General features: G+C 38.8%; 3 protein-coding genes across 4 annotated transcripts; 2 read left to right on the top strand and 1 right to left on the bottom strand.

Annotated features, from left to right (window-relative positions):
- The first annotated feature begins 118 nt into the window (after window positions 1-118).
- Window positions 119-4,927, top strand: LOC144649240 (transmembrane protein 231-like). Its single transcript, XM_078508696.1, has 7 exons — window positions 119-344; window positions 447-613; window positions 767-895; window positions 1,570-1,713; window positions 1,947-2,028; window positions 3,117-3,222; window positions 4,354-4,927. Exons 1-7 carry the CDS (start codon window positions 206-208, stop codon window positions 4,514-4,516), a joined length of 930 nt encoding a protein of 309 aa, XP_078364822.1. The 5' UTR covers window positions 119-205; the 3' UTR covers window positions 4,517-4,927.
- Window positions 4,928-7,702: 2,775 nt separating this feature from the next.
- On the top strand, window positions 7,703-14,063 carry LOC144649237 (TNF receptor-associated factor 4-like). Of its 2 annotated transcripts, XM_078508693.1 has the most exons (8): window positions 7,704-8,301; window positions 8,732-8,783; window positions 9,364-9,468; window positions 9,955-10,113; window positions 10,583-10,660; window positions 11,915-11,992; window positions 12,513-12,905; window positions 13,419-14,063. In XM_078508693.1, exons 1-8 carry the CDS (start codon window positions 8,159-8,161, stop codon window positions 13,704-13,706), a joined length of 1,296 nt encoding a protein of 431 aa, XP_078364819.1. In that variant the 5' UTR covers window positions 7,704-8,158; the 3' UTR covers window positions 13,707-14,063. The 2 variants fall into 2 exon arrangements, with proteins under 2 accessions (XP_078364820.1, XP_078364819.1); XM_078508694.1 differs by lacking the exon at window positions 11,915-11,992 and having other exon boundaries at window positions 7,703-8,301.
- A 1,235-nt stretch (window positions 14,064-15,298) lies between these two features.
- LOC144649239 (uncharacterized) lies at window positions 15,299-21,906 on the bottom strand. Its single transcript, XM_078508695.1, has 4 exons — window positions 21,455-21,906; window positions 19,175-19,585; window positions 16,084-16,294; window positions 15,299-15,643 (listed from the first exon to the last, which is right to left on the bottom strand). Exons 2-4 carry the CDS (start codon window positions 19,577-19,579, stop codon window positions 15,309-15,311), a joined length of 951 nt encoding a protein of 316 aa, XP_078364821.1. The 5' UTR covers window positions 19,580-19,585; window positions 21,455-21,906; the 3' UTR covers window positions 15,299-15,308.
- Window positions 21,907-25,893: the final 3,987 nt, after the last annotated feature.

The following is a 25,893-nucleotide window of genomic DNA, read 5'->3' as shown; positions in this document are numbered from 1 at the left end:
CGTTTCTCCTTTTTAATTCTTTTATATTAATCCAAAAAATGAAAACTAAAGGTGCTGGCTGGTCCCCTCCCTGGTCAGAAAGTTTTCGTCTTTTACGTTTGCTGTCTGTACAATCGCGGGCTCAACCTGCAAAGGAGGAAAATGTTTTTTAGCGCGAATTTTTGTTTATAAAAGTTTGTGTCACTTGACATGTGTATTTTTCACCATGGTGATGTACGTAGTTCATTCCCACGCTGTACAGCAAAAGTACAAGACTCATATTTGTAGCAGAGCCACTCTTTTCCAATTATTCGTCATTATTCTAACGTTTATACCGCCTCTTATCATCGCCTATGTGACACATGGTAAGCAAATTTGCTTATTAATAAGAGTAAGCAAATTATAAACGTATTTTCCAGCTTTAGCTTTGCTGTTAAATTTTGCACATTTGTCATGGAAAATCACAGGTTTCTGGCTGAAGGAAAGCACTTACAGAGAGCAGCCCGATGTTCGATTCAAACACGAACTGCTCCTGGTAGTTCAAGGAAATACTCCTGGTTCATTTCTGGCCTACAGCACTTTCCAAAATTTTAACCAGCTTCTGCAGGAAAAGCGTAGAATTCCTCTCATAAAGGTGAGTAGCGTTACTACGTTTAAATTGTGATATCAAAACACAATTAATATTGTTTTATTTTACAAAATCGCCATTTATAAAACAATGCTTTTTGTAGATTAATAAGTTTTTTAAAATCTAACTTATAACATTGTTTCGTGATCTTCATTGAAGTCTTGGGAAACAGATGATAACCTGGATGGAAAATATGACAGCCTTCACTTCAATATTAAAATACCTTTGACAGACTCTGAGGCAATACATTCTGTACAGTTGATAATGATATTTGATTATCAACTTCATGTAAGTGGCATTGTACAGACTCACATTGAAATAGGCTAGTTTTAAATTATGCTCTACTGATCCTAAAAAGGGGTGAAGTCGAGGTTGAGGGGAATAAAACAAAAGAAAATTCAAATTATTCCCCTGAGCCTCGACTTAATTCCTTTGTTTGTGAACAGTGGAGCGTAATTCAAAACTAGCCTATTATGTAGTGTAATTTTTGCAATTATTCAGATAAGTTTTAAGGCAAGGTGTCAACAAGGAATTCCAATGGGTCAAATTCCCTTTGCTCCCACAAAATCATTGGAAGTTTTCTTTTATTAAATTTGACGGGTCAGGTAGCTGACCTTCTGGGGTTTTGACCTGAGGCCCCTGTCTTTTCGGAACACTGATCAAATGACCTGTGCCCAGCATGGCTGCAGGGGTTTTGATGGCAAGACCAGTATTCTAAACCACATATGTGACCTTTCACAGGAAAATGTACACTAACGGCTTTTTGTTGTCAAACAAAATTCTGATTCATCAACTGACATGACCACATGTGTCTACTATCAGATTTGGATCCTTTCGTTTGATAGCAGAAATCTCACTAAGCCATTAAAAGCGTATATCTTCACCAGGGGCTTTAAAATGTAATAAGAAAATCTAGAGAATTAGAAACATTTTTAAGCATCCATGTCTGTATTTCTCTTCAGAAATATGTCACACTTCAGATGGAGAGCATGGCATATATCCAATACTCATCTCCTTTAGCTGGGGCAGAATTTTCAACGGTTGGAAAACTTGTGCTACAACAGTCAGGGCCCTTACCACCTAAAGGAATTCATACAGTATATAATGTAAGTCACTTTACAGTCAACTAACAGTCATTTACTAACCTTCTACTGAGAAATGATTATCTCAGGATTTAGACACCTGCTAACAGACTCCAGTGGACAATTCCTGTTAGAGACATCAAATTGTGGTTCTAAGGGGGCGGTGTCTGGTTGTAACAAGCATAGCCTGGAGTGTGTAATTTTACACTGTATAAGTTATTATGTGATTAATTTGTAAATATTTGTAAATATTTCAGGTGCCAGTTATTGATGGTACAAGCTCAAATGTTGATGCATATAACTTGTACGATGTTTTTACCAGTTATATCCAACGTAATGGTATGTACTACAAGGACACTTTTAAAGAATAATTAAAAGTGTGAAAAAGGTTGTTAGATTTAATATGAGCACTCCAATTTTAGAGAACATCAATGCTGGCACTTAATCTGCAGTTTGTGCATCCCAGATTAATAATTATTTTAAAAATCTGCAGCATTTTGCCAGCTTACCCTAACAATTTTTCCTTTACACATTAATACTCCTGGATGGAGAGAGATACAAAACAGTGGTGGTACCACTGACAGCAGTGAAATAGCTCTAGTAAGCTTGTAAAGTATTCTACTGGTCGTCTATTGTAGCAGTTGCTATTGTTTTGGGGGCTGGGGCATTGTTTTGTTGTTTGTTCGATTGATGTGTTAAAGGGTAGCGACCCATTCATGTCAGTGAGACCTTAGGAGAGCTGCTTCCTGACCCTCCATTGGTGGTTTACCAATTGAATAGGGCTGCAACGATACACCGATGCACCGGTGAATCGCGATATTTTTTGTCAAAATACGAATATCGGTATTTGTACAAAATATCGCAGTATCGTGAAGCAATAAAATATTCTTCATCAGCATTTAGAAATTACTAAATGTTTATGACTTTTTACCCAAGTCAAAGCTATCAAATTATAGCGATTTATTAAACTGAGGGACAGGGAAGTTCCATTCTGCTTCACTTTCGATCACTTTAATTCTTTAAAGATGCGACAAGTAGTTGTCGACTGACACAGCCTTTTGTGCCCACAGGCAAAAACAAGCGGTTTACGAGAACTTCACTTTGCAAATAAGTTTTCGCCGCCGAGGAAAGTGGAAAAACTGACTTACCAACAAAATTTAGTAAAATATGGCACTTGCAACTTGTATGTAATGTTGTATCGTATCGTGTATCGTATCGTGGCTCTTGTATCGAGGTACATATCGTATTCTGAGAAAATGTATCGTTGCAGCCCTACAATTGAAATAATAAATATTTAACAAAAAAATTTGACATCATTCATGTACAAATACTGTAAGCTAGCAGTTTTGTTCTTATTTGTTTTTTTTTTTTACTAATAATAGTTTGTTTTTTATAATTGTTCAGTAATTATTATTTTGCTTCTCTAGTCACCACAGAGTATGTGTCTTTTCACCCTGTGTGGACAAGTGGACGAGCAGCCGGCCAGCCATTTGTAATACAAGGGACTGTCTTTTATCCAGAAGAGACAATCATGTATCCTTTCTTAGCTACAACTGTATGTGATAAGAACATTTTTTAATAACATTACCATAAAATTCATGTACGTAACTATAATCCCATTTCTTTGACAAAAACCTCCCTTGTAAAACAAGCTAGTATTACACCAAAAAGTTTCCCGGCACCATTCTTTGGCAACTGATTCTAAAGAAATTTTTTTAGCTTAATTATGAGCAAGACTTCCCCTTTATTTTCTTACTCCATCGAGCGTGAAGCCAAAAAAAAAAAGAAAGTGGACAAACACCCTTGGGAATTCTACAAGCAAGACTAACACCTATCAGTTTACACTAAAAACACTTTATTTTGCTTCACACCCGATATACTTAGAAAAAGGAGGGTCTGCTCATGGTTTTTCTCTTTTAAAGTTTTGTTTTAACCCTCCAAGTTTATTTTTTTCCTTAGTGGCCATTTGGCCATTGACTGCTCAAGTTTGGTCACTTGGTCAGTTTTTGACTACCCAGACTTAAAAAAACGCTTTCAATCCTTCTTCTCAATTTTAGTCGCCAGGCTGGCGACTTCAGTTCCAATTTAGTCGCCATTGCGACTTAAATGGTCTTAACTTGAATGGTTGGTTTTACGTCACTGTTAAGAAAAATATTTATAAACTAAGAATACAATACAATACAATACAATCTTTATTTAACGTGGTCAGCAACACTTAGCTAAACAGCTATTTTTCAGGTGCGCCACTAAATAAAAATACAAAATAAAAAAATAAAAACTTTTTGGAAGTGTAAAAAATGAATTAGGCTATAATTAAGAATAACTACGAATTACAATATTGTCTAACTAAGATTAAAAATATAAAAATTTAAAATTTACAAATTAAAAATAAAGATTAAAATTTTATTAAAAACAGTAAAATAGCAATAATAAAAATTGACAAAATACTCGATCAAAGTCCCGTAAAATTTAATGTTTTTAGGTTCGTTTTAAAAATCGTGTAAGTTTTTATTTTCCTTGTGTCGTCTGGTATAAACACCAAAAACAATAATCCTAAAAGAAGAAAGACTCTGGGAAGGAAATTGCACTTCACTCCCTCATTGGTGCATCAACTTGCTAAAACAAAACTGTTCAGGTGCAAACATATCCTTAACACAGTATAAGGTATCGACCAGGATTCTGGCAACTTATGAAGATGGCATGGATCCAGTATCTGGCGATTCTATTTATGTTCCTCTTTCTGTTTGATAGAGTCAAGAGATTTGTGTTTGAGAATCAAGTGGTGACAACAGTGCCTATGATGATAGAAAAAGAGCATCAGGAATAACTACAGCTGTATAAAGAACAGATCTATGGTGTTGTACAAAGTTTGTGTCAGGTGGATCTCCCTTAATCAGATGGAATTTTTATGATGTTAATATAGCAAAAAGGGAAATTATTTTATAAAAGCACACCAATAATGGGAGGAACCATGCCACTGTCCTGAAGAAGATGACAACAAATTCAAACAACAAGGACTTAGAGTCATCAAAGTTTGTGTGACTAATGGATACTGAAGAGTGTCGCATAAGGTGCATGTCACGCAAACATGTGGGTGGTTCACCTTTGCAAGGAAGAGTCATTTGGTAATGTACAAACACTGGAACATTTTTGTAAATCCAGCTGGAGGAAGACTCATCACTAAGTGACAACCAGTCAGAGATTCTACATGGATCTCTAGTGGTACATCATCGCCATCATCATCCCCCCCTCCCCCCCCCCCAAAAAAAAAAAAAAACTGGGAAATAGGGCTTTGTGGTGGTACACCATCAGAATGGAGTTCTTTGGATGAAATCTATTTTCTCACCTCTCTAGGGGAGCTGAGGAAAACAATGAGTATGCAATAGCGGATGTCTTATTTCTTTAAAAAGGCCACTATTGTAAAAACTCCATAAGCTGTCACAACAGTGAGGTACAATCAGGACACACGATATACTTGACAGTTGCTAGGCAACTGTTGTCTGTAGTATTATTTACTGGTCAACGCAACTTTTTATTGCATTGGACAGTAAAAGTTTTCAAAATTTTATCCATACGCTTGTAAGCATGTAAAGCTTACGTGGTTTAAATAGAAGAGCCACAGTGCAACCTATCTAGTCCAGGGTTTTTAAAATGACTCCAATAAACATTGTTTCGGAAGAACAGCAAATTTTTTGGAATGTATAGAAATCACCAGGAATTGAGAAACACGACATTGGCAACAAATTTACCGAGGGAACAAAAGGCAGTGCATTTACATTGCAAAAGGTGTTTGTAACATCGTACATAATTTTGAAAAAAATTATAGAATGCCCTGAATTTTCGGGACGATCCTCATCGCCACATGGTAGTGAAACAGTGATTGTTAGAGTTGCCTCCCCCCCCCCCCCTCTTGTTCCACCTGTAAACATGAAAAGATTACCTGCCCTATGAAATTCCGTTTACGTACGAGTACATAGAGCGCTTTTCACTTGAGTGTCGAAAGTAAATTGCGTTTGCTTTGGTTTTGCATTACTACGCTTAGTGATTGGCTAAAAAATCTCGCGCCACTTTCTCAACCAATCAGGAGTAAAACCAAAACCAATCGTGACTCGCTCGCGCACGTTTTCCCGCGCTTCGTGCCAGCTACATGTATTTGCTTCGAGTTTTGATTGGTTCACTGGATTGTCCGTGTCCTTTGTGATTGGCCAGAGTAATTACTTTGGTTTTGGTTTTACGACACTCAATTGAAAACTGCTCTAAAGAACAAAACGATACATAATTGTTTAGAGCATGTATATATGTAAAGTACCTTTCAAGAGTTGACGTCCAACTCTAATGTAACCATGGTTATGATCATTCATAAATATCTGGTGACATACCTCTCTAAAAGGGAGTGCCTTTACTTATTAGGTGGCAGAATTCAACATGTTGCGGTTAGGGCCATATAACTGAATGTATTCACTTCAAGCGCGAATTCGTAATGTTGGGGATAGCTAACTTACAGAAAACCGTTCAACATCCTAAGGAATGACCGCCGCGTTCTATAAGTGACAGTGTTTGTTCGTTTATGTGTGCGCGGGGTTGCAGTGTATGTTTTAGCCTTTGAGGTTTTAAGCTTCCGATTTTAATTAACTTATTCGTTCGTACAATTGGTCTTCTGTCACATATTTTTTAGTTGTAAAAAGTACTAGTTAATAGTAAGTTATTGACTTTCGACTGAGCTACAGGTTTATTTGTTGGTAAATAAAGAGAACATACATTTTAAGAGACATCTTTGAAGTGGAAACGAACCTTGTTAACCCAGTGAAGCAACCGCGTGATTTTGAACGCCCTAAATTGTAACTCGTGCACAGAAACAAGTTTACCTTAACCTTGTTTCCTTGACAGATTCTTGTGTATGCGAATTAACAAGTTTACTTTCCTTGTCACATTTTACTTGGTCATATATTTACAGAAAAGACATGACAAAGAGACCTGCTCGAGAGGTCTACAGACAAACCTGTAGGGAATTCTGATGGAAATTTGTGTTAAGAGGTTCTAGACAAAAGTTTCATGAAAAGCGTTACGACCATGTCATTGCCCGAACAGAAGCCATTCCTTATTTTTTTAGAAACTTGTCATTCAAACGCGGTAAAGTTGAAAACGGTTTGTAGATCGAAATGAAATCCAATATGGCTTTCCAGTTCGAACGGCGTTTAACTATGGTTTCCGCACTCGGCAGCATGAAGTGACTCCAAATATTAGTCCCTGATAACTCGAACCTTTTTCAATTCCCCCCCCCCCCTTTTTCCTCCCTTGAAGGGGTTTGGGTTACCGGCATTGAACTGTACTCTCAATGAATGGGGTGCTAGTTCATCCCATGTTACCTCCGGCATAAAATTTGTCAGGTACCCAAACAATTCAGCCCGGGCAGCTTGATTCGGAGTCCACTGAACCATAAACAACTGGACCATCGCGCCATTTTTCAGAAATTTTAATTGTAAGTTTAAAAATGTTAGAAAAGCGAAAGAAATCATAAAGAAGAAGAGAAGTCATTCCGACAATCCGGAACACCAGACTGGCGGTTGAAGTTCTCACGTGACTGTGTGTCGGCAAACAACAGGTGCTATTTAAGTCAGCAGGTGGCACTTCACGAGTGCGATAGCCTTTTGGGCGTTTTTTGTTTGGAAAAAATGAATAAAGCCTCATAAATCCAAACTAAAACAATTAATGTTTGTTTTAGTACAAAAACGTTTTCCGCGCGTACCGTTATTGCGTTGATTGTAACAGAAAGTTTGGTTTCTTGAAAGCTTTCAGGCTCGACAAATTTATGTAATTTAGCAGCTGAAAATCGCAAGTGACCGACTTCAGCGTTAACTTGTACCGGTTTTCAATTCATTTTCTGTGAAAGCAGAACTTCGTATTTAACCTAAGCAAACATTGTATTGTATTATTAACAGTCGCGCAAACAAAAATTGATGCATTGAAAGGGTGTGGTTGATAGATTTCGCGAGGACGGCCATTTATGAGATCATAAGTGGTTTCTTTTCTTGTGACCGATTGAAGCTAATGACTGGGTGCGGCTTGCATTGTTTATTATTTTCACCCTACTCCCACAAACACAGCGCTTTAGTTTATTTTATCTTCAGCTTATTTATTTTTGCTTGCACGGAGGAGTTTAGGCATACGACCGCGTCTGTCAACGCTCTTTGGAAAACGATTTCGCTCAAAAGAAAATTGGAAAACAACTAAATGCGCACTTTGTAAAGCGAAGCTACGAAAGCCAGTCCGAAAGAATTTGCACAGAAGGCATTACTTTAAAAAACTTGGAAAGAAATCAAGAACAATCTCAGCTGGAAATCAGGAGTTTTACGCTGGGCATTTGCTTTCCAAGTGACAAACGCCAGTATTGGAATGAACATTTGCGTGTAGATTCAGCGAGTCGCCGTTTCTGGATTTTTCTCATAGGATTGCAAAAAACCAACAAGACATGCCGGGTTATGAAGTAAAGTTCACTGGGCCTCTAGACAAGGCCTTCGAGTGTCCCATCTGCCTCATAGCTCTTCGAGACCCAGTTCAGATAACACCTTGTGGACATCGCATGTGCAGCACTTGCTTGCAGCCGATTTTAAGGTAATTCAGTATGTTATCTTAATCCTTTCGATCCCAACATCGAAATGTTAATTCTCCTAGCTCACTACCATACATTGCTTTCATTGCTCGTTCGAAGAATTTGACTTACATCAGGAAAATCATGATATCCTGTATCCTTAATGCTCGTTACATGTCTGCTTTACAAGTATTGATATTTAAGGACAAATTTGCTCAGACTGATGTGAACGCCTTTTTGGAGTTACAAACAAAAAACGTATATCGAATAAGAAATGTCTTACCCTCAAGCTACGTGTTAGTTGCAGATTGTCAACTCTACTTTCCCCCTGTTATTGAATGTTTATTTTCTAATGAGCCAAAATTGCTGCTGTCGGTAGTTTGGTCCCAGTTAAAATATATCGTGGTTGCTGCTTTAATATGTTTTTAATAATTGATATTTTGCAACTTTCAGAAACAAGAGGCCGCGCTGTCCACTCGATAACCTGAATTTTGATCCAGTGAAGGTGAGAAAATCGTGCTTAAATAGGCCAATTCCGTTATATTAATATTGGGGGGAATAAAACAAAAGAAATGATTAATTCATTCCTAAACCTCGACGTGATATCTTTTGTTTTATTCCCCCAAGCCTCGGAGCCAAGTTAGAATTTTAATATATCGGAAATGGCCTATTAATCCGTGCTTTAATCTTTTAAAAATATTGGAGCGCTTTCACTTGACTATCGAAAGTAGTTCGCATTTGCTTTGGTTTTTCATTACTACTCTTAGTGATTGGTTTAGAAAACTCGCGCCAATTTCTCAACCAATCAGAAGTAAAAACAAAACCAATCATGACTTGCTCACACACGTTTTCCCGCGCTTGGCGCGGGCTACATATGTCAAACAAAAAACTGACAGCGTAGTTTACGCTGTCCAGTTTTGTTGGTTTACTGAGCTTCACTGATAACTGAGCGGATGGATTAATCTTGTACTCAGATCTTCTCACTCTTCATGGGAAGATGACATCTTTGTATGAGATTACGGATATATCACAGCGTTTGGAAAGGTGGATTATGGTATTTTAACAGTCGTTCATTCTGATTTCAGGTTTTCTCGGACAATGGCTGCCACAGACAGATCCTTAACTTACAAGTACTGTGTTCGAACCTAGAGAAAGGCTGCGAGTGGACTGGACCGCTTAGTGAGATAGAGGTGAGCCTTGTCATGCATAACACCGTAATGTTTTTTTTTTTAAATCACTGACTCCATTTTGCAAGGCACTCAAAGATAAAAAAAAATAGTTTCTATATTTTTACTTGACTTTGATGTCCGTACAAAGTTACCCCTATAGACCCTTCAGGTAAACACCCCAAAAGTACTCCTGTTTAATAGGTTGATCTCCCCTTTATTCTCAAATTTGGTGTCAGTGGAAAATAAAAATCAACTCAAGGGGTGTCAGGATTAAATGTTCCTTGATTCCATTGCATGAAGGGACTTAGGCTTGATTTCCAGCCATTTTAAAAGCCTGTTTCCTTACCCTATGACAACAGGACTTCCAAAACCGGCTTGAAATCGCGCCTAGAAGGGTCTAGTCTGGGTTGCTCTACAACTAAACAAAGAGAAAGGCCTTATACAACCATGCGAGTATTTTCTAATAATATCACTCTTGCTGATTCGTGTAATTTTACTTTTGCTTAGCGTCACCAAGACATCTGTAGCTACGCTGAGGTATCATGTCCAAAACGTTGTGGAGTATCATTAGAAAGGAGAAGGGTGACGGATCATTCACTGGAATGTGTCAACCGGCTGACAACCTGCACTCACTGCGGCCATCAAGTGATCTTCAACCACATGAGTGTAAGTACAGTATTTTTCTTCAGTAGTTAACTTTGCGGTCTGCATTTGCTGATGAGCTCGAAAAATTGACAGGTTAAAAATCCTTATGTATCGTACACTAATCACCGTCGAAGAGCGTGCAGCTGAATCTAAAACCATTCATAATTTGGCTTACTCAACCAAAGACTCATGCTTTCTATTAGCGGTATATGAATATTATTCGTTTGCTTAGTACAAGTTTTTCCGCGTTTGTCCCTGGTTACACCTTTTTCCCGCGCTGGCATGTTTTCCCGCGCTTAATTACCACCGGTTACATGACTTTGCTTGGCGTGAGTTTTTGACTGCATGGTTTACAACACAGTCAATTTGTTGGGGGATCAACTGCGCTTTTATTCAAAGGGAATCGTAAGACAACTATTCACTCTACTTTACCAGTTATCCGCTCGAATGCCTACAATATTTATACCTATTTGTTTCATTTATGTTGCAGTTACACCTTCAAACTTGTGCCTCGTTCCCAGTGTCCTGTCCTGCTAACTGTGGTGTGACCAGTCTCACCAAGGAACAGGTTTGTTAGCCTAAGTTGGTGGATACTTCTCTTATTTTTTATAATCAATTCGCAGGCAATCCGTTGACATGCTAGAGTCACATCATCATATCACTCTCATTCATTTTTCCTGCTTTCCAGTGAAAGCGGTTGTTCACTGCTCCCTTAACTCGTGGATCCTAGAGTTCCATGGGATTGGCGACAAAACCGCGTGATTTTAACTTCAGTTCGATCAAACTTTCAATCAAGCATGCACCGCAATTTTTATAGAAAAATAAATGAATCAAACTCCCTTAACGCTTTCGTGTTTGGCGTCTTTGGCCGACCTGCTTTTCAATCATTTCCTAAAGTGTAGTTGTCGCAAAATAAGACCAAAATATTAAATTCTGTTAGTTCTTTTCCTTTCTCTTTAATTTGTTGATATTAGAGTGATTTCTATTAACCCAAGACTGAGATAGATCACAGGGTAAAAAGTTCCCTTCATTACGCTTTGGGTATCAGTTTTGTTTGCTTCGCCTCACATAGTAACTAACAGCCGAAAGAGTTTGTTTGACGGGTTGAGTGAAATCACTCTAATGATTGTTGTTGTTGAGTGTTGTTGCTGTTGTATATTGTAGTTATTAATGTTACTTTGATGTATGCTGTGTCTTGTGTGTCTTTGCCTCAATTGTTTTGTAGGTCTGTGCGTGTGCTGTGTTGTTTTGTACGTGTTCTTGTGGTGGGATGTCCCAAGACAGACTGTACAAACATGACACCAAGAACGGAGAACCTTACAGACTTCAACAACAGATATGACATAACTAATCAAATGTTACTTGAACATTTCTAAAAAAAGATAATAAAGCACTGACAATTGATCAAAAAGGGGCTGCCGAAGTCAGGCTAGTAACAGGCATGCATGCGAGACTAATATGAGAATAATGAAAAGTGCCTAATGATTATATTAGTGGAGTCGAACAGCGGTCGCTGTCGATGCGTTATCACAAAACAACAATTCTTAGTTTTTGGGCGAAGGTTCCAATCATTTCGGTCAATATAAACAAGACAAAGAGACACAAAAAAATTAAAGTACTTAGTTGTTTTAAAAGTGAATATTTGGACATTTAGATTTTCTCTTCCGCTAGAGCAATTTTGGGTTAAAAAACACGGGTTTTTTTTTTTTCATTTAAAAACTATACGGTACAAAAATATAGTGCAGGTTTTTATTGTAGCCTAACTAGTAACGCCCTGTTTATCAGGCCTTAAGTTTGCCTTACTCAACATTTGCCTTTGCAGTTGGCTGTTCACATGAACACTGAATGTCCCTTGCTTGAAGTTCCGTGCAAGTTTGTTGAAGCGGGATGTGCGTATAAGGTACGAAGTTAACAATTCGTTGCTATGTTATTCCTTACACTAGGAAACGTAAAAATAGACCCGGTGGAATGATGAATAAAGAGCTAGGAATGCTTGGTAGTTGTAATTGTCCAATTTCTCTCGGAATGACTGGACTGACTGATGGAATGACGGGCGGGAGAACGACTGGTTGACTGACTGACGGAAAAACGGATGGGCGAACTGGTTGACTGACTGACTGACTGACTGACTGACTGACTGACTGACTGACTGACTGACTGACTGACTGAGTGGCTGGCTGAGTGGCTGGCTGCCTGAGCAAGCTGGCTGAGTTGCTAACTGCTGGCTTATTACCTGACTGAATGACTGACTGACTGACTGATTGATTGATTGATTGATTGATTGGATGATTGATAGATCGATCGATTGATTATTCCGACTGTCTGTCTGTCTGTCTGCCTGTCTGTAAGCCCAACAGGAAAGAGCAAATTCGATATAAACTGAGTAAGCGACTGTATCTTACATATTATTTCTGTTTTAGGCAGAAAGATACAAAATGAAAGATCATCTAACTAGCAGCACGGAGTCCCATTTGAACGCGTTGTGTGAGTTAGTGTACGCTCAAAAGAAGCAACTTGAAAATCAGAGAGAAAGAATTCAGCTGCAAAAGGAACACATTCAACTCCAAAAAGAAACTCTTCTACTACAAAAGCAAGAGCTTATAGACGTGCGAAGCCGCACGGCAAACGGCGAGTTCATATGGAGAATCCCAGATTTTACTCGCAAGTTAATGGACGCCAAATCAGGGCGTGCACCTGAACCAATGATTAGCGAGCCTTTTTACACCCACCCCCACGGGTATAAAATGTGCGCAGGGCTGTGGCTCAATGGAGTTGGTACAGGGAGGGGCAGATATATATCTGTTGGACTTCAGGTTAGTTTAGATAAAAGGTCGTCGCAAGATAAGTGGTGTTCAAAATAACAATGTAATCTCATTCTTCTCCCATCTGAACTACTTATAAATTTAATAATTGTAGTTCCATTTTTGAAAAAATCTTTATGTAAGACCGGTTATCCAAACCTCCTTCACGGACATGATTTTCTTTGTTTTAACTTGATGAATTATTAATGAGTTTGAGAAATAGTCTTAGAAGCATTCTCGGGGACTCTCGAGTTAATCGTTAAGTAAAAAAAAACGTCACTGACAATCTGCGTGCTCGAGAAAATGCAGAAAATGCCTCAACAACTGAGAGGCTATCTTTTGACGAAACCTGACCTAAAAATTAAGCTGGTCTTTCGCGACTGGGAGAAAATATTACCACCATCAAAGAAACGATCTCAAAAAGGGAATTTTACATAAAGTCAAAATTTAATTTTGGATTTGCCGACATAAAAAATTTAAACATTGTAGTTTTCCAATTTCTCACTTCGATGTTTTCTTTTTTAGGTTCAAGTCGGTGAATATGACTCCATTCACAAATGGCCAATTTATCCAAGATATACATTCACTTTGCTCGATCAGCGAGACGAACACAAGGACAGAAAAGATATCTCGGCACACTTCGAGCCTCAGTGTATTTCACGGCCATGCGCCGACAGACAGCTTGGGAAAGGGGCACGGAGATTTGTTCTTCAAGAGGACATATGTGCCAGTTCCTACTGTAAGGATAACACTGTTTTTCTGAAGTTCAACGTGACCCTAAAACAGCCTCCTTCCGGTTTCTTTAGACCGTGAGGTCTCTGGGCTGTATCGCGGGCTCCATAATTGGCTCTTGTGCACGGGCCATTCTCGATCACAGAATCGGAGTTGCATAAATTGGGACCTGGGTTAGATGCGATGTTTGAAATCGATTGCCTGTGAAACTTTGAGTGAAGCGATCTAGACATTTTATCAATGTTGTCAGTAGCAGTTAACAACAAACGCAGTTTTCTTATGTTACTATATTTAATGTGCAATTATTATATCTACACGTACATAACGAGTCTGACTAATAAACTGATTTTAATATCTGAGAACTTAATTAAAATTTTCATAAAAGCCTGTTAAAAATGTTTCTATTTAGCCTTTAATATCTCTAATCCCGGAAGGCGAGGGACTCCTATGTGAGAAAGGTGAAGACGCACGTGTTCTCTTTTAGGGATGTTAATCGGGGATTTTGGTGGGAGGTTAATGTTTTTACCAATCGAGGTATCTTTTAGGGTTATACACGAGAAGCCAATCAGGCATGAAATCTACAAATTTTTCAATTTCTTCATCATAGATGAAAGCACTCGATAACACCGACCTCTAGGCATAAATAGATTGTGCTCGGCAACTTTTGAGCAACTTTTTGTATTACCAGCAACCTAGGGCAACTTTTGCCTTCCTTAGCAACTTTTGAGCAACAAATTGATATAAAACCGATCCAAACCATAAAAGGTCGTTTCATTTCGAAGGATTTTATTAAAACTGGTTTTATCAAAACTGATTTTATTAAACCAAGGATATACAATAAAATGACAATAAAATAACACTTGCTTTACGCCCAAGAAATCTGGACAGCGGCTATCTATCTAACGGGCGCTTAAACATAGAGCCTGCCGCCGGCCATCTTGGTATTTGCTGAAGAACGAGTCACTTATGAAGTGACTTATGGCATCGCAATCAGATGAAATTTCAGACGAGGAAAGAGAGAGAGCAAGCAACTTTTCTAAACTTTGGTGGCAACTTTTTGATATTTGAGCAACTTTAGAGCAACTTTCGGGTATTTTGTGAAGCAACTTTTCCTGAATTTACTAGCACAATCTATTCACGCCTACCGACCTCATCGTCATAAAAGTCACTATAGCTTTTATTTTCATCGTAATATTGCTTTCAGGATACAGATAAGGCCTCAGCCACGTCCAGATTGGTCTCCTTAAGAGATTTAATTGACATTCTCCGACGAACATCCTTCAACAAGGGAGTCCCAGTCCTTAGTATATCTAATGTCCCCTTACATTATGAACACACTTTGAAGTAGACATGTACCAACAGCAAAACAAATCTCAGTAAACGAAGAGGACTCTAAGAGATCTATCGCGTTGATTTACCAATAGTTATAAATAGTGAGTTTTGGGCTGGTTATACTGTTACTATTGAAATCTTATATGATAATTATTACTTGTTCACCGGTAATTGGGTGGACATTAGTTTGTTTTCATTGTTATAGCATCTACTGGTATGGGGTCACGGTGGTACCGATCCAACACAGTATTGTAAACCACAACAAGCCAACTAAGAATTAATCTAATACCTTGCCAGAAGCAAAAAAAAAACACAAAGTTTTTAACTCTAGTTAGAATCTGTTTAACTAGTCTATTTAACGAGAACGTTGGCAACAAAAACGCCTCCAAAGACGGCTAAGAATGCCAGTACCACGATTATCGCTCTCTCCAAGTCGGGCATACCTGTGAGTAACACGCCTGCCTTTAGATCCCTTTCAACTGCCTCCTTGAGGGACTCCAGGCGGGTACTTACTTGACGGTACTGGCTGCGCTTGTTGCAGACTTCATCCCAAACGGCTTTGTAGTCGCTGAGTTTTTTTCCTACCACAACGCAGGCTACTGCACCGCCGCCTGTAGCGCAGCCCAAGAGGCCCCCTCTCAGATTGGCACCTACCTGGATAGCCTTTGAAGCGCCAAAACCGAGAGCTGTATATAAGACAACGGTAATGAGTAAAGAATCAGCTGGAGCCGTAGGGTAATCTTTTAAGGCTGGGAACGAAAGGGAAAGAGGGGCCCGGAGGGATAAAATGGGAACTGGGATTTGAGCAAATTATCACTGGGAAAATGTGATTTGGGTCACTGCACTGGGACTGAGAATCACATATAAATAAACAATAGAAATAGGACTGAGATTGGAAAATTGGGAAATGGGATTCGGGCAAAATTTGGGCTGGGAAATTGAATTTGGTCTGGGAAATTGGATTTTATACCCTCCCCCCTTCAGGACCCTCGGGAAAGACAGTCGACGAGAGTTCATCTCTTGTTTTGTTTTGACCATGATGGGATGTTTCGATGGGATTAACAGGTGTTTGGAGAAAACTAGTACCTTAACCTCTAAAATACAATTCACTTTAAAATACTCTTACCCAGTGTGACGGCTGCAGAAAAAGCCAGTCCCAAGCCAAGTTTAACCGCCTGTTCTGTAGTCTTTCTTTGTAACAGCTCTATGATCTCGTGCGCGCTGTTCACACTTTGCTCACAATCTCGGATGTCAAGCGAGGCCCTGAGACGGCTTGCCTCTAAACGGCGAACGGTAAAAGGGTTCCACCAGTGCGGAGACTCGCAAACTTTCGTCACCTGTGAAATTAGACAATGATAAAGGAACTGTGTTTTAGCCAAATTTAGGCATAGCAAATGGCCACCAAATTCGGCAAAATATTAAAATAACCGCTTAAAACAGTAAAGGAACATTTCAACAACACAGCAATTACAAAAGAAGGTACTGATCATGATGGCCAAAAGTGAAGAAGATTGAAACAGAATGCGATATGGGAGGGTCTGAATGGGGTTAATCGACTAGCGACAAAGGGCGAAAAATATTACCGACTACCGACAAAACGAGGAAAAAGTTACCGATTAGCGACAAATAAATTCTAACCGACAACCGACATGGTCCGATATTATACGGACGTTTGTATTCAGAAAGAACAGCATTTTGAATTTATGTCTAGCTTAGGAAATGTCTAGTTCAGAAGTAACCACACCAATTCAAAATTTAGTCAATTATAAAGTTTCCTGTCACTTTTTCGAGCAGCAGAGGAGGTTCATTTGTAGAACAGTGGCTGGTAATCGAGTCCACAAGGCGTCCCGCTGTTGTATTTTCATTGCGCGTTGGTTATTCATGTGGTGATCATGATAGGCCAATTGAGCGAGATTGTTAAAGTGATTGTAAGGCGAGGAGGTTGCCATCGAACGCCATCGTAGCCGGGTTCCAGTGGAAAAAAAATCTCATAAAGGTGTTTCCAAGCTAAAAAACATCTAACGGAGTTTTTTAGGGCTAAAGGAGCAGGCGCATTAATTTGGCATTGGCAGGTTCTCGCTGAAGTTATTTCGCCTGGCGAAAACGCTTACGGGAAAAATGCGAAAATTTGCAATTGTAACAGATGGGCAGTGGCTGCTTGAGCTTCCAAATTTAATATCGAATGAAAGTAGCAGTGAGCTCAACGGTGTGTGGAACGTTCTATTAGCTGTATTAGTTTTACTGTGCAGCGAAGTTAAATGTTTCACATGTAGTTCAATAGTTAAGTATTAAGCTCAAACATTAACGTGGTTAACCTTTGGTTCTACGTCGGTTTTTTATTTGCTGTTTTGTTGAACGGAATGTTTGTATACACCGTCCATTTTTCAGGAAAGCAAAATTGAAAAGAAAAATCCCTTACAAATGGAAGAAGCGAGTAAAAGAGTTTATAAGCATCTTTCTGTTTTATTGGTAAATGAATAACACTGCCTTTACATTTATTCTTTTCTGAGAGCGGTCCAAATTTCAGTTTCGCTCGATGTGTAAATAATATTTGACGAGCATTTGCTGATGCAAACCAAGAGAGGATAATGGGAATCCTCTCTTGTGCAAACTGATTTTATCGGTACTAGACGAACACGTTGCTTAGAAAACCTGAGTTAACGAGGTTTAAGTGCAACCAAATAATGAATTATTGCAAATTTTCATAGAGTCTAGTGTTTAAAGTCTTAAAACTGCGTAAATTAAATAACAAAAATTAATAATTAACTTGCACTTTTAATCATTAACTGAGATTTACCGACAACCGACAAAGGTCGAAAATTTTAACCTACTACCGACATGTGGACCCCCCCATTCTCACCCTCATATGGGTTTTTGAAATATTGTTCTCGGGGTGCTGACAGTTTTCAAAGTTAACCTCGTTTGCTTGTAACTTTAAGTTATAACATCCGGGAGACATCTTTGGTTGTTATGAAGCAATGGTTTTGTCATATAGATCCATAAAAGTAATTTCTTCGTAAACACTAAGTTTCACAAATAGGCTTACACCCAAAACGAAATCGTAAACCGTGCCACATTTGAAGAGGTCGACAATTACAAATGGTGAAATTAGAATCAATCAATCAAAACCCGAGTAAAAGAAAAACATCACAACTGATGAGAAACACAGTAAGATGTTGTGACCGCGGGAAAAATTCCATTGTTTTAGTTTTTTAATTGACAGAACAGCAATGTAATTCGCTTCCATTAGTTAGACAAAATGCAAGATTTTTACAAGGAACCAATAATTATCCATCCCAGATATCCCAGGGGTAGTTAGTTGGAAGGCCAATAAGCAACAATAGTACAATCGGCTAGATGTCAAGACTACGCGATACAAGAATTGACATGGCTGCCCCTCGGTAACTACTCCTATCGGACTAATTCCAGAACCATTTGAATTTTTTCGGCCCCTGATCACTTCTCTGGCTTGTTCAAAACTGAGTTTTGAATAGCTGACGACGGGCTGGATCGGATGGAGCGTTAGCCGTTCGCAGCAGAACAGATTCTTTAGAAACTTATAACGGTATTCATTAACTTTATTCTTTGATTGGATGGTGAAAATCGGACTCAAGCTTAAATTGAGTGATTCAATAGAGATTTACTATTAATCCTTGACTGTGATTATAAGAGGGTCTGAATGGGGGTACTTCGATAACACTCAACACTTAATTTTTTGGCTTTGTAACATGAAGCATTTTAGGCATTTTAACACTAACAGTAAAAAATTCACTGTAACAGTAAATTTTATCCAGAAACAAAAAAAAGGCCCCCAAAAGGCCAATATTATATTTATTCAGTATGGAAAGACGTTTTCGGCCATTTTCCGACGATTTCCGATCATTTCGGAACATTTCCGAAGACTTCTGCATATTCACGAAGACTGCCGAAGATTTCCGAAGACTACCGAAGATGTCCGAGGACTACCAAAGGTTTCCGAGGAGAAATCCGACATTTTTTCTTAGTTCATGAGCGATTTTATCCGATTTCTGAAGGGCAGATAAGAATTTACAATGCTAAATTTTTCACGAAAAACCCTCCAAACAGTAAACAATATTTTCTCTGGAAACAGTAAACATTAAAAAATTGGCCAATGTAACAGCAAACACTAAAAATTATGGGCAAATAACACTAAACACTAAACACCATTCAGACCCTCTTATAATTATAGTTCTCACCTGGTCCATCAGCCAGTAACATGTAGACTGGATGTTTACCAATTTCTCTGAAGCAGTTGCTAAAAGGCGTTGAAGCTCGTCAAAATTGCGTGCCATGTATTGAGGTATACGACCTTCAAACAGACCGCAGACTTCCTGAGTTACCCATTTAACTGCGTTAAAAGCCGCCCCTGATGACATAATTTGCACAACGAGCCATGCAGTGGACAAAATGGAATCGAGCATTAAGTTCAATTGTTTCTTGGCCTGCTGTTCCATTTGCTCTAAAGTGGAGATGGCGCTTTGCACAAACTCGTACGCTTTATGGACGAAAGTGTCATTTTCACTGCTCATTTGCGTAGTTACAAACGACAACAGTTGTCTCATGGCTGTTAAAACCCTCTCTGTAGTGCCAATGTAATCCATATTTCACTGTTTAAGATGAAGCAAAACCTGGCTAAGCCAGTTATTATACACAGACAAAGGTTCTATTATAACTTCCTCGGGTGGCGCATTTTGGGGGCTAAAATGGAGAATTCAGCGGGCTAACTGGAACCCGCCGCCATGGACCAATGAGAAACGAGAAAATAACGAAGCCAGGGCCGCCAAACTAGCAAGAAGCAAGACGCGGCAGTTGCCTCGTCTTGATTTTAACCAAAAATTAAAAGCAATAAATGTTTAGTTGGGAATTAATAATCCCCAGTTCAACAAGATTGATTTTTCTCAAGATAAACCTTATGAAAAATGTTTAAGAAAGAGTTTCTGAGCTTCTAGTTTTTCAAATTTCAAAACCCGCGAGTAAGAACCTAACATTTAAAGGGACTGTGTCACGGGTTTTAGCCAAATTTGGGCATGGGAAATGACCATCAAATTCGGTGAAACCAAAAAATAACCTCTTAAAACATTGAAGGAACATTTCAATAACACAGCAAATACAAAACAAGGTACGGATGGCCAAAAATAACAAAGATTGAAACGGATTGTGATTTGGGTTTTAAAAATATTGTTGGGCTGAACAGTTTTCAAAGTTAATCTCGTTTGCCTGTAAACTTAATTTATAACATTGGTTACAATGAAGCTATGATGTTGTCATTAGATTTGATCCATAGAAGTAGCTTCTTTGCAAACATTTAGCTGCATAGCGGGTATTTGGCAAAACTAAATAAAATAAACGTATCTCAGTCGTGACATAGTCCTTTTAAGAACCTGTTAGGCTAAATTTGCAAAAAAGAGCCCATTTTTATAAGAACCTATTTAGCCTCAAATTTGGAAACAGATTCTTATTTTCTAAAATTGATTACCAATGTTTACTTTTGGGAAATAAGTTTGGACAAAGCATTACTGTGAATGCATATATTGTCATATTCTAATTGATTAGTGCTTAATTTTTACATAAGCACTTACGTGGTATGCAACTTTCATACAAGGAATAGGCCGAATACCACTAAAAGGGTCTAAAAGTTCTATTAGCATCAATGTAAATTCTCTTAAGAAAATAAGAACCTATTAGGTTCTTACTCGCTGGTTTTTACTGTATTTAGCTCTATTTACAGAAAAAAGGTTCCAGTAAGCAATTTTTATACAAAGGTACTGATTCTTGGCCGACGATTACCTACTACTGGGAGAGACAGTCGAAATAACATCATAAGATTACCTTTAGGCAAAATTGTAATTTAGAACAAAACTTGCATAGAGAAAAAAAAATTCGTCAAAATATCAAAAGAAATGTCTTTTGATCATGCGGTCGCGAGATAAGTGAGGGGCTTCCCCTTTGGTCCCAAGGCTAACCGAATTTTCAAATGAATTATATATACATGTCTGAGAGAAAGACATTTATATAATTTGCATATTCCCTCATATTGAAATTTTGAATATTTCTTTTAGGCAGAAGTACATATTATGTACTTCTGTTTTGGGGGATTTATTACACTCCTGGTGCAGAAAAAACTGCTGTTTGCTGTGAATTAGAGGAGAAAATATTAAAAATTTTCTACAAATTCTGCAATCGATATTCAAGGCATAGCATTATTTTTATTAGTATTTCTTTCAAGCGTACGTCTCGACTATTCTTCGATCTTTGCTTTCGATTTACCCCGGCCCTTTGCCAAAACTAAATTTTACTGTCTAAAGGTTAACGTTTTAGGACTGATTTCACATCCAAATAGTAGTAACCTAATGAGTTGAATTTTTATTTCATCGCAGGATCATAATTCAGTCTTTATACACTTTATGCAGACGCGGCAGGCAGGAAGTTGCTTCCTTTCCGTGAACAAGCAAAACAATATTTCACTTGGTACTCACCTGTTTACGTTGAGCCTCGAGATTAAAGATGGTCCCGGGTTTTGTTCACCGAGTTCTAACAGTAATTTCTGCTACGATAACGGTCCTTTGTTTTCGCTTGTTGTATTTCAAAATGTCGATGTGTTGTAGAACTGACTTCTAAAGCTCGTGGGCGTTTAAGGAGACTAAGGGTGCGTTTCTTTGGGAAAAATCCAAATCCGGATTCTTGATCCAAAAACGGATTTTGCGTTTCTTTACCTATATCCGAAAATGGATTAATCTTGGATCAATGATCTGAAGAATCCACACTTCGAGTGGATACATCAGATCATATCTGAATCCGGATTTTTAGGATTCATGATCCGTGCGTTTCTTTGGGAAAGGATTCGAAAAAAAGTACCTTGGCCCAGCGGTCTTTGCTGTGAAAATACAGGTTCGCTCTTTGTAAACACCGGCCATACGGAAAGTTTTAGGCGGTTTTTTCGATCAAAATACAAATATATTTCACGATAAAAGGAAACGGTAGCTTCAGATAGGTATGTAGTATCATTTTAAACGGGATACAGGTTTTCTAGAACAGTCACTGTGTGCCTACGGAAGTTGTATCCTTTTGAAATTGTCACGAGTGAAATTTGCACTGATCATTTCGCAATCATTCTTCGCTCTCAGATGCTTTCTCGCCACATTGTGCTTAACGCTAAAGAAGATCTACTTCGACGTGTGGTTTTTGTAAAAGATTTTGTATGCTTAAATTATTTTAGTTAGGATACATTCGACGAAAAATAAATTTGTGCTGATATTTTATGTTCTGTGCGAAATGTGTTTACGGGGTTGTCATGGCAAAAAATCCGTTTTCGGATTCTTCGTTTCTTTGGGAGCAAAGTATCCGTGTGATCTGAGATCAATGATCCAATTTTGGATTTTCCCAAAGAAACGCACCCTAAGGTTTGTTTCACTTTCGAAAGAATCGCCATTCTCGTCCCCAGAGCCGCTTGTCCCTCTTAGCTGGCTGAGCCTGGGGCACGAGGCACACTTGTTCCTCGTGCCCCAGGCTCAGCCGGCTAAAGAGGGACAAGCGGCTCGCTAGCTCTGGGGACGGGAATGAGGAATGGCATTTCCATGACGTTAAATCACATAAAACGTACTGAAAATAGACAAAATCCTTTTATTGAAGTAATTGTCGCACAAAACCACAATTGAATGTTCTTTAGTTGAAGACTGGCAAGTCAAAAGTCCTTAGATAACTCGTGCATTGATCATCCTCGGGGTAAAAAGGGTGATAGTCGGATATAGTAAGCGCTATCTCTTTCGGTCGGTTTGCTGTTTTTGGAAAAACACATACTATCATTCAACGGTCATTCCGACCGCTCTATCTATTCCACCAAATGGCATAAACCCCAGGTGTCCACCACTAAAGATTCCAACAGACTCATCTCATTTTCGTTCCCGGAGAACGCTTGTTTCTTTTGGTCTGGTGGTTGGCGAAAAACTACTCATAACGGCACGAGAACAAAAATTGGTGGTTCTCATGTCAAGTCATAAAAATTCTAAAATCTAAAATATTAATCCCGCGTAGCTATTCTTTTCACATTTTCTAGATGAACACATAAAAAGCATTTATTCTTCTGCATATTTCGCATCGACTCAGTGCTTCGTTGCAGAAATTAAATAAAGCATTAATCAATTTTTAATGTCCCCGATGAACGTTTTTCTAAACTTGTGATAGCCTGCGAACAGGCTTTCTGAAGAGCGCTCGGCCGGCTTCGCACCTCGTCGCTTTTTTTTTGCAAGCTAAACTTGTGACAAAAACTGGATGTTTTTTGTCATTTTGAATTTTCAAAATTAATAAAAAATTAGTAGTCTGAGTAGTTTAAGAGCTACAAAGCGAAAGTGAATTTAAATGGTGGTAGAATCTAGGTTATTTCGAGGTCAATTTTATGGCTGCCATATCAGTGTCCCAAAAAAATACAACAATATGGCGGGTGCATTCTAAATACTGTATTTTCCCAAAACTATTTTCGCAAAGCTTCTTTGGGAGGCGCAGTGGACTAATGGTTAGCGGGCTCGACTCCGAGTCGAACTGCCCGGTTTCGAGCCCTGGCCGGGGCACTGCGTTGTTTTCTTGGGAAAGACACTTTACTCTCACAGTGCCCTCTCCACCCAAGTTTATAAATGGTTACCGGCGAATTTACTGTTGGGGGATAACCTTGCGATGGACTAACATCCCATCCAGGGAGGAGTAGCAATACTGCGCGCTAGTCGCTTAATGCAACAGAAACCGGGATAAGCCCAGGCGCTGTATGGGCCACTTGGCTCGGACACAGACGTTACCTTTACTGTCTTTACTTTCGCAATAACTCGATTTACAAAGCTTTTTTTCAAAACAAAACTTTTCTTTCTGTCTGCTCTATAACCTATTAGTTTTCCGTTGCTGTTCAAGCAACCAAACAATAAGAAACTTAAATTTGCATAACCAAAACGACTAAATTTTATTTCAATGTGATCCTGCTGATCCTAGCAGTATGCAGGACGCGTGTCACATATCAACCTAGTAAATGGCCCAGCTCACCACAAATCTCGTAGCTCAGTTGGTTGTAGCGCCCAACCGGTATCTGGGAGGCCATGGGTTCGATTCCCGTCGGGGACTGTGAATTTTTCTTTGTCCCATGCTCGTGTCATTGTTGAAAAATTCATCTTCATTTTTTATCAGCGAGCTTAAAATATACCATCTTTATTATCAACTACACACTTGATGATTTCGACATTGCTGATCCTAGCAGTATGCAGGACGGGTGTCATATATCAACATAGTAAATGGCCCAGCTCACCACGAGTCTCTCGTAGCTCAGTTGGTTAGAGCGTCCAACCGGTATCTGGGAGGCCATGGGTTCAATTCCCGTCGGGGACTCAGAATTTTTCTTTGTTCCATGCTTGTGTCATTGTTGAAAAATTCATCTTCATTATATATCACTGAGCTTAAAATATACCATCTTTATTATCAACTACACACTTGATGATTTCGACATTGCTGATCCTAGCAGTATGCAGGACGGGTGTCATATATCTCACCACGAGTCTCTCGTAGCTCAGTTGGTTAGAGCGCCCAACTGGTATCTGGGAGGCCATGGGTTCAATTCCCGTCGGGGACTCAGAATTTTTTCTTTGTTCCATGCTTGTGTCATTGTTGAAAAATTCATCTTCATTATATATCACTGAGCTTAAAATTTACCATCTTTATTATTAACTACACACTTGATGATTTCGACATTGCTGATCCTAGCAGTATGCAGGACGGGTGTCATATATCAACATAGTAAATGGCCCAGCTCACCACGAGTCTTTCGAAGCTCAGTTGGTTAGAGCACCCAACCGGTATCTGGGAGGCCATGGGTTCGATTCCCGTCGGGGACTCCGAATTTTTCCTTTGTCCCATGGTCGTGTCCGATTCCCGTCGGCAATGTGATCCTGCTGATCCTAGCAGTATGTAGGACGCGTGTCACATATCAACCTAGTAAATGGTCCAGCTCACCATGACTCTCTCGTAGCTCAGTTGGTTAGAGCGCCCAACCGGTATCTGGAAGGCCATGGGTTTGATTCCCGTCAGGGACTGAGAATTTTTCTTTGTCCCATGCTCGTGTCATTGTTGGAAAAATTCATCTTCATTAAATTAATTGGTGCTCAGTTTTACTTCACCCGTTCAACGATTGGCCTTTTTCGCCGTTTTCTCATATTTAATCGCCTTTCGGAAGAGGAACCGCTATTCCAGGCTAAATCTTCTTGATTGTACTCTAAACTGCTCGAAAAGTGGGAAATTAAAGGAAAAAAAGCTTTCCGAAACATACTTAAAAATGCTACTGAGACCCGTTTTACGCCCTTAACTTCATAATATACTAGAGTTAAGATAATCCGACTAGAGAGCATCGGAAAAGGAAAAAAAGTGGTTCTAGAGTTGATTAAACTGGAAAAAATATAGATAAGCAGACAAGAAAATATAGAAAGAGTATATCTGCTAATTATGAAGCGAAAACGGCAGCTGCTTTCGGTCTCTATTGATACCTGGAAATCCCACGGTGACGTCAAAAGCTGAAGATCGCATCTACTTAAATAAAAGCTTAATTAACACGAATTTTTTTCCTTTAGTCGTTTTCTTTGTTCGTTGTGACACTTGATTTACACATATTCAGAACATTTATATTTCGTTAAAGGTAATTAGTACTCATGGCGGATATTTTTCTTTGAACGTTTTAGAAGAGAAGTTTGAATGAAATTCAATTCGGCGAGACATGGGGTGAAATTTGTTACAAATATGAATAGCCTGCAGGGTATTCCGTAATCGTATTCCGCACTGTAAAATATTTCCATTTTTTATCGATAGGAAGTACACCTTTTGTTGACCAATAAAAAGCCTTTGTTTGGCTTTTTTTGTACAAAAGTTAATGAATAGTGTGAAACGGTGAGGA

This window comes from Oculina patagonica, chromosome 4, assembly GCF_052425735.1.
Source record: "Oculina patagonica isolate OP01 chromosome 4, crgOcupat, whole genome shotgun sequence".
NCBI classification, from domain to species: domain Eukaryota; kingdom Metazoa; phylum Cnidaria; class Anthozoa; order Scleractinia; family Oculinidae; genus Oculina; species Oculina patagonica.
Note: the sequence above shows the minus strand (reverse complement) of the source record. Positions and strands in the feature narration are given on the sequence as shown.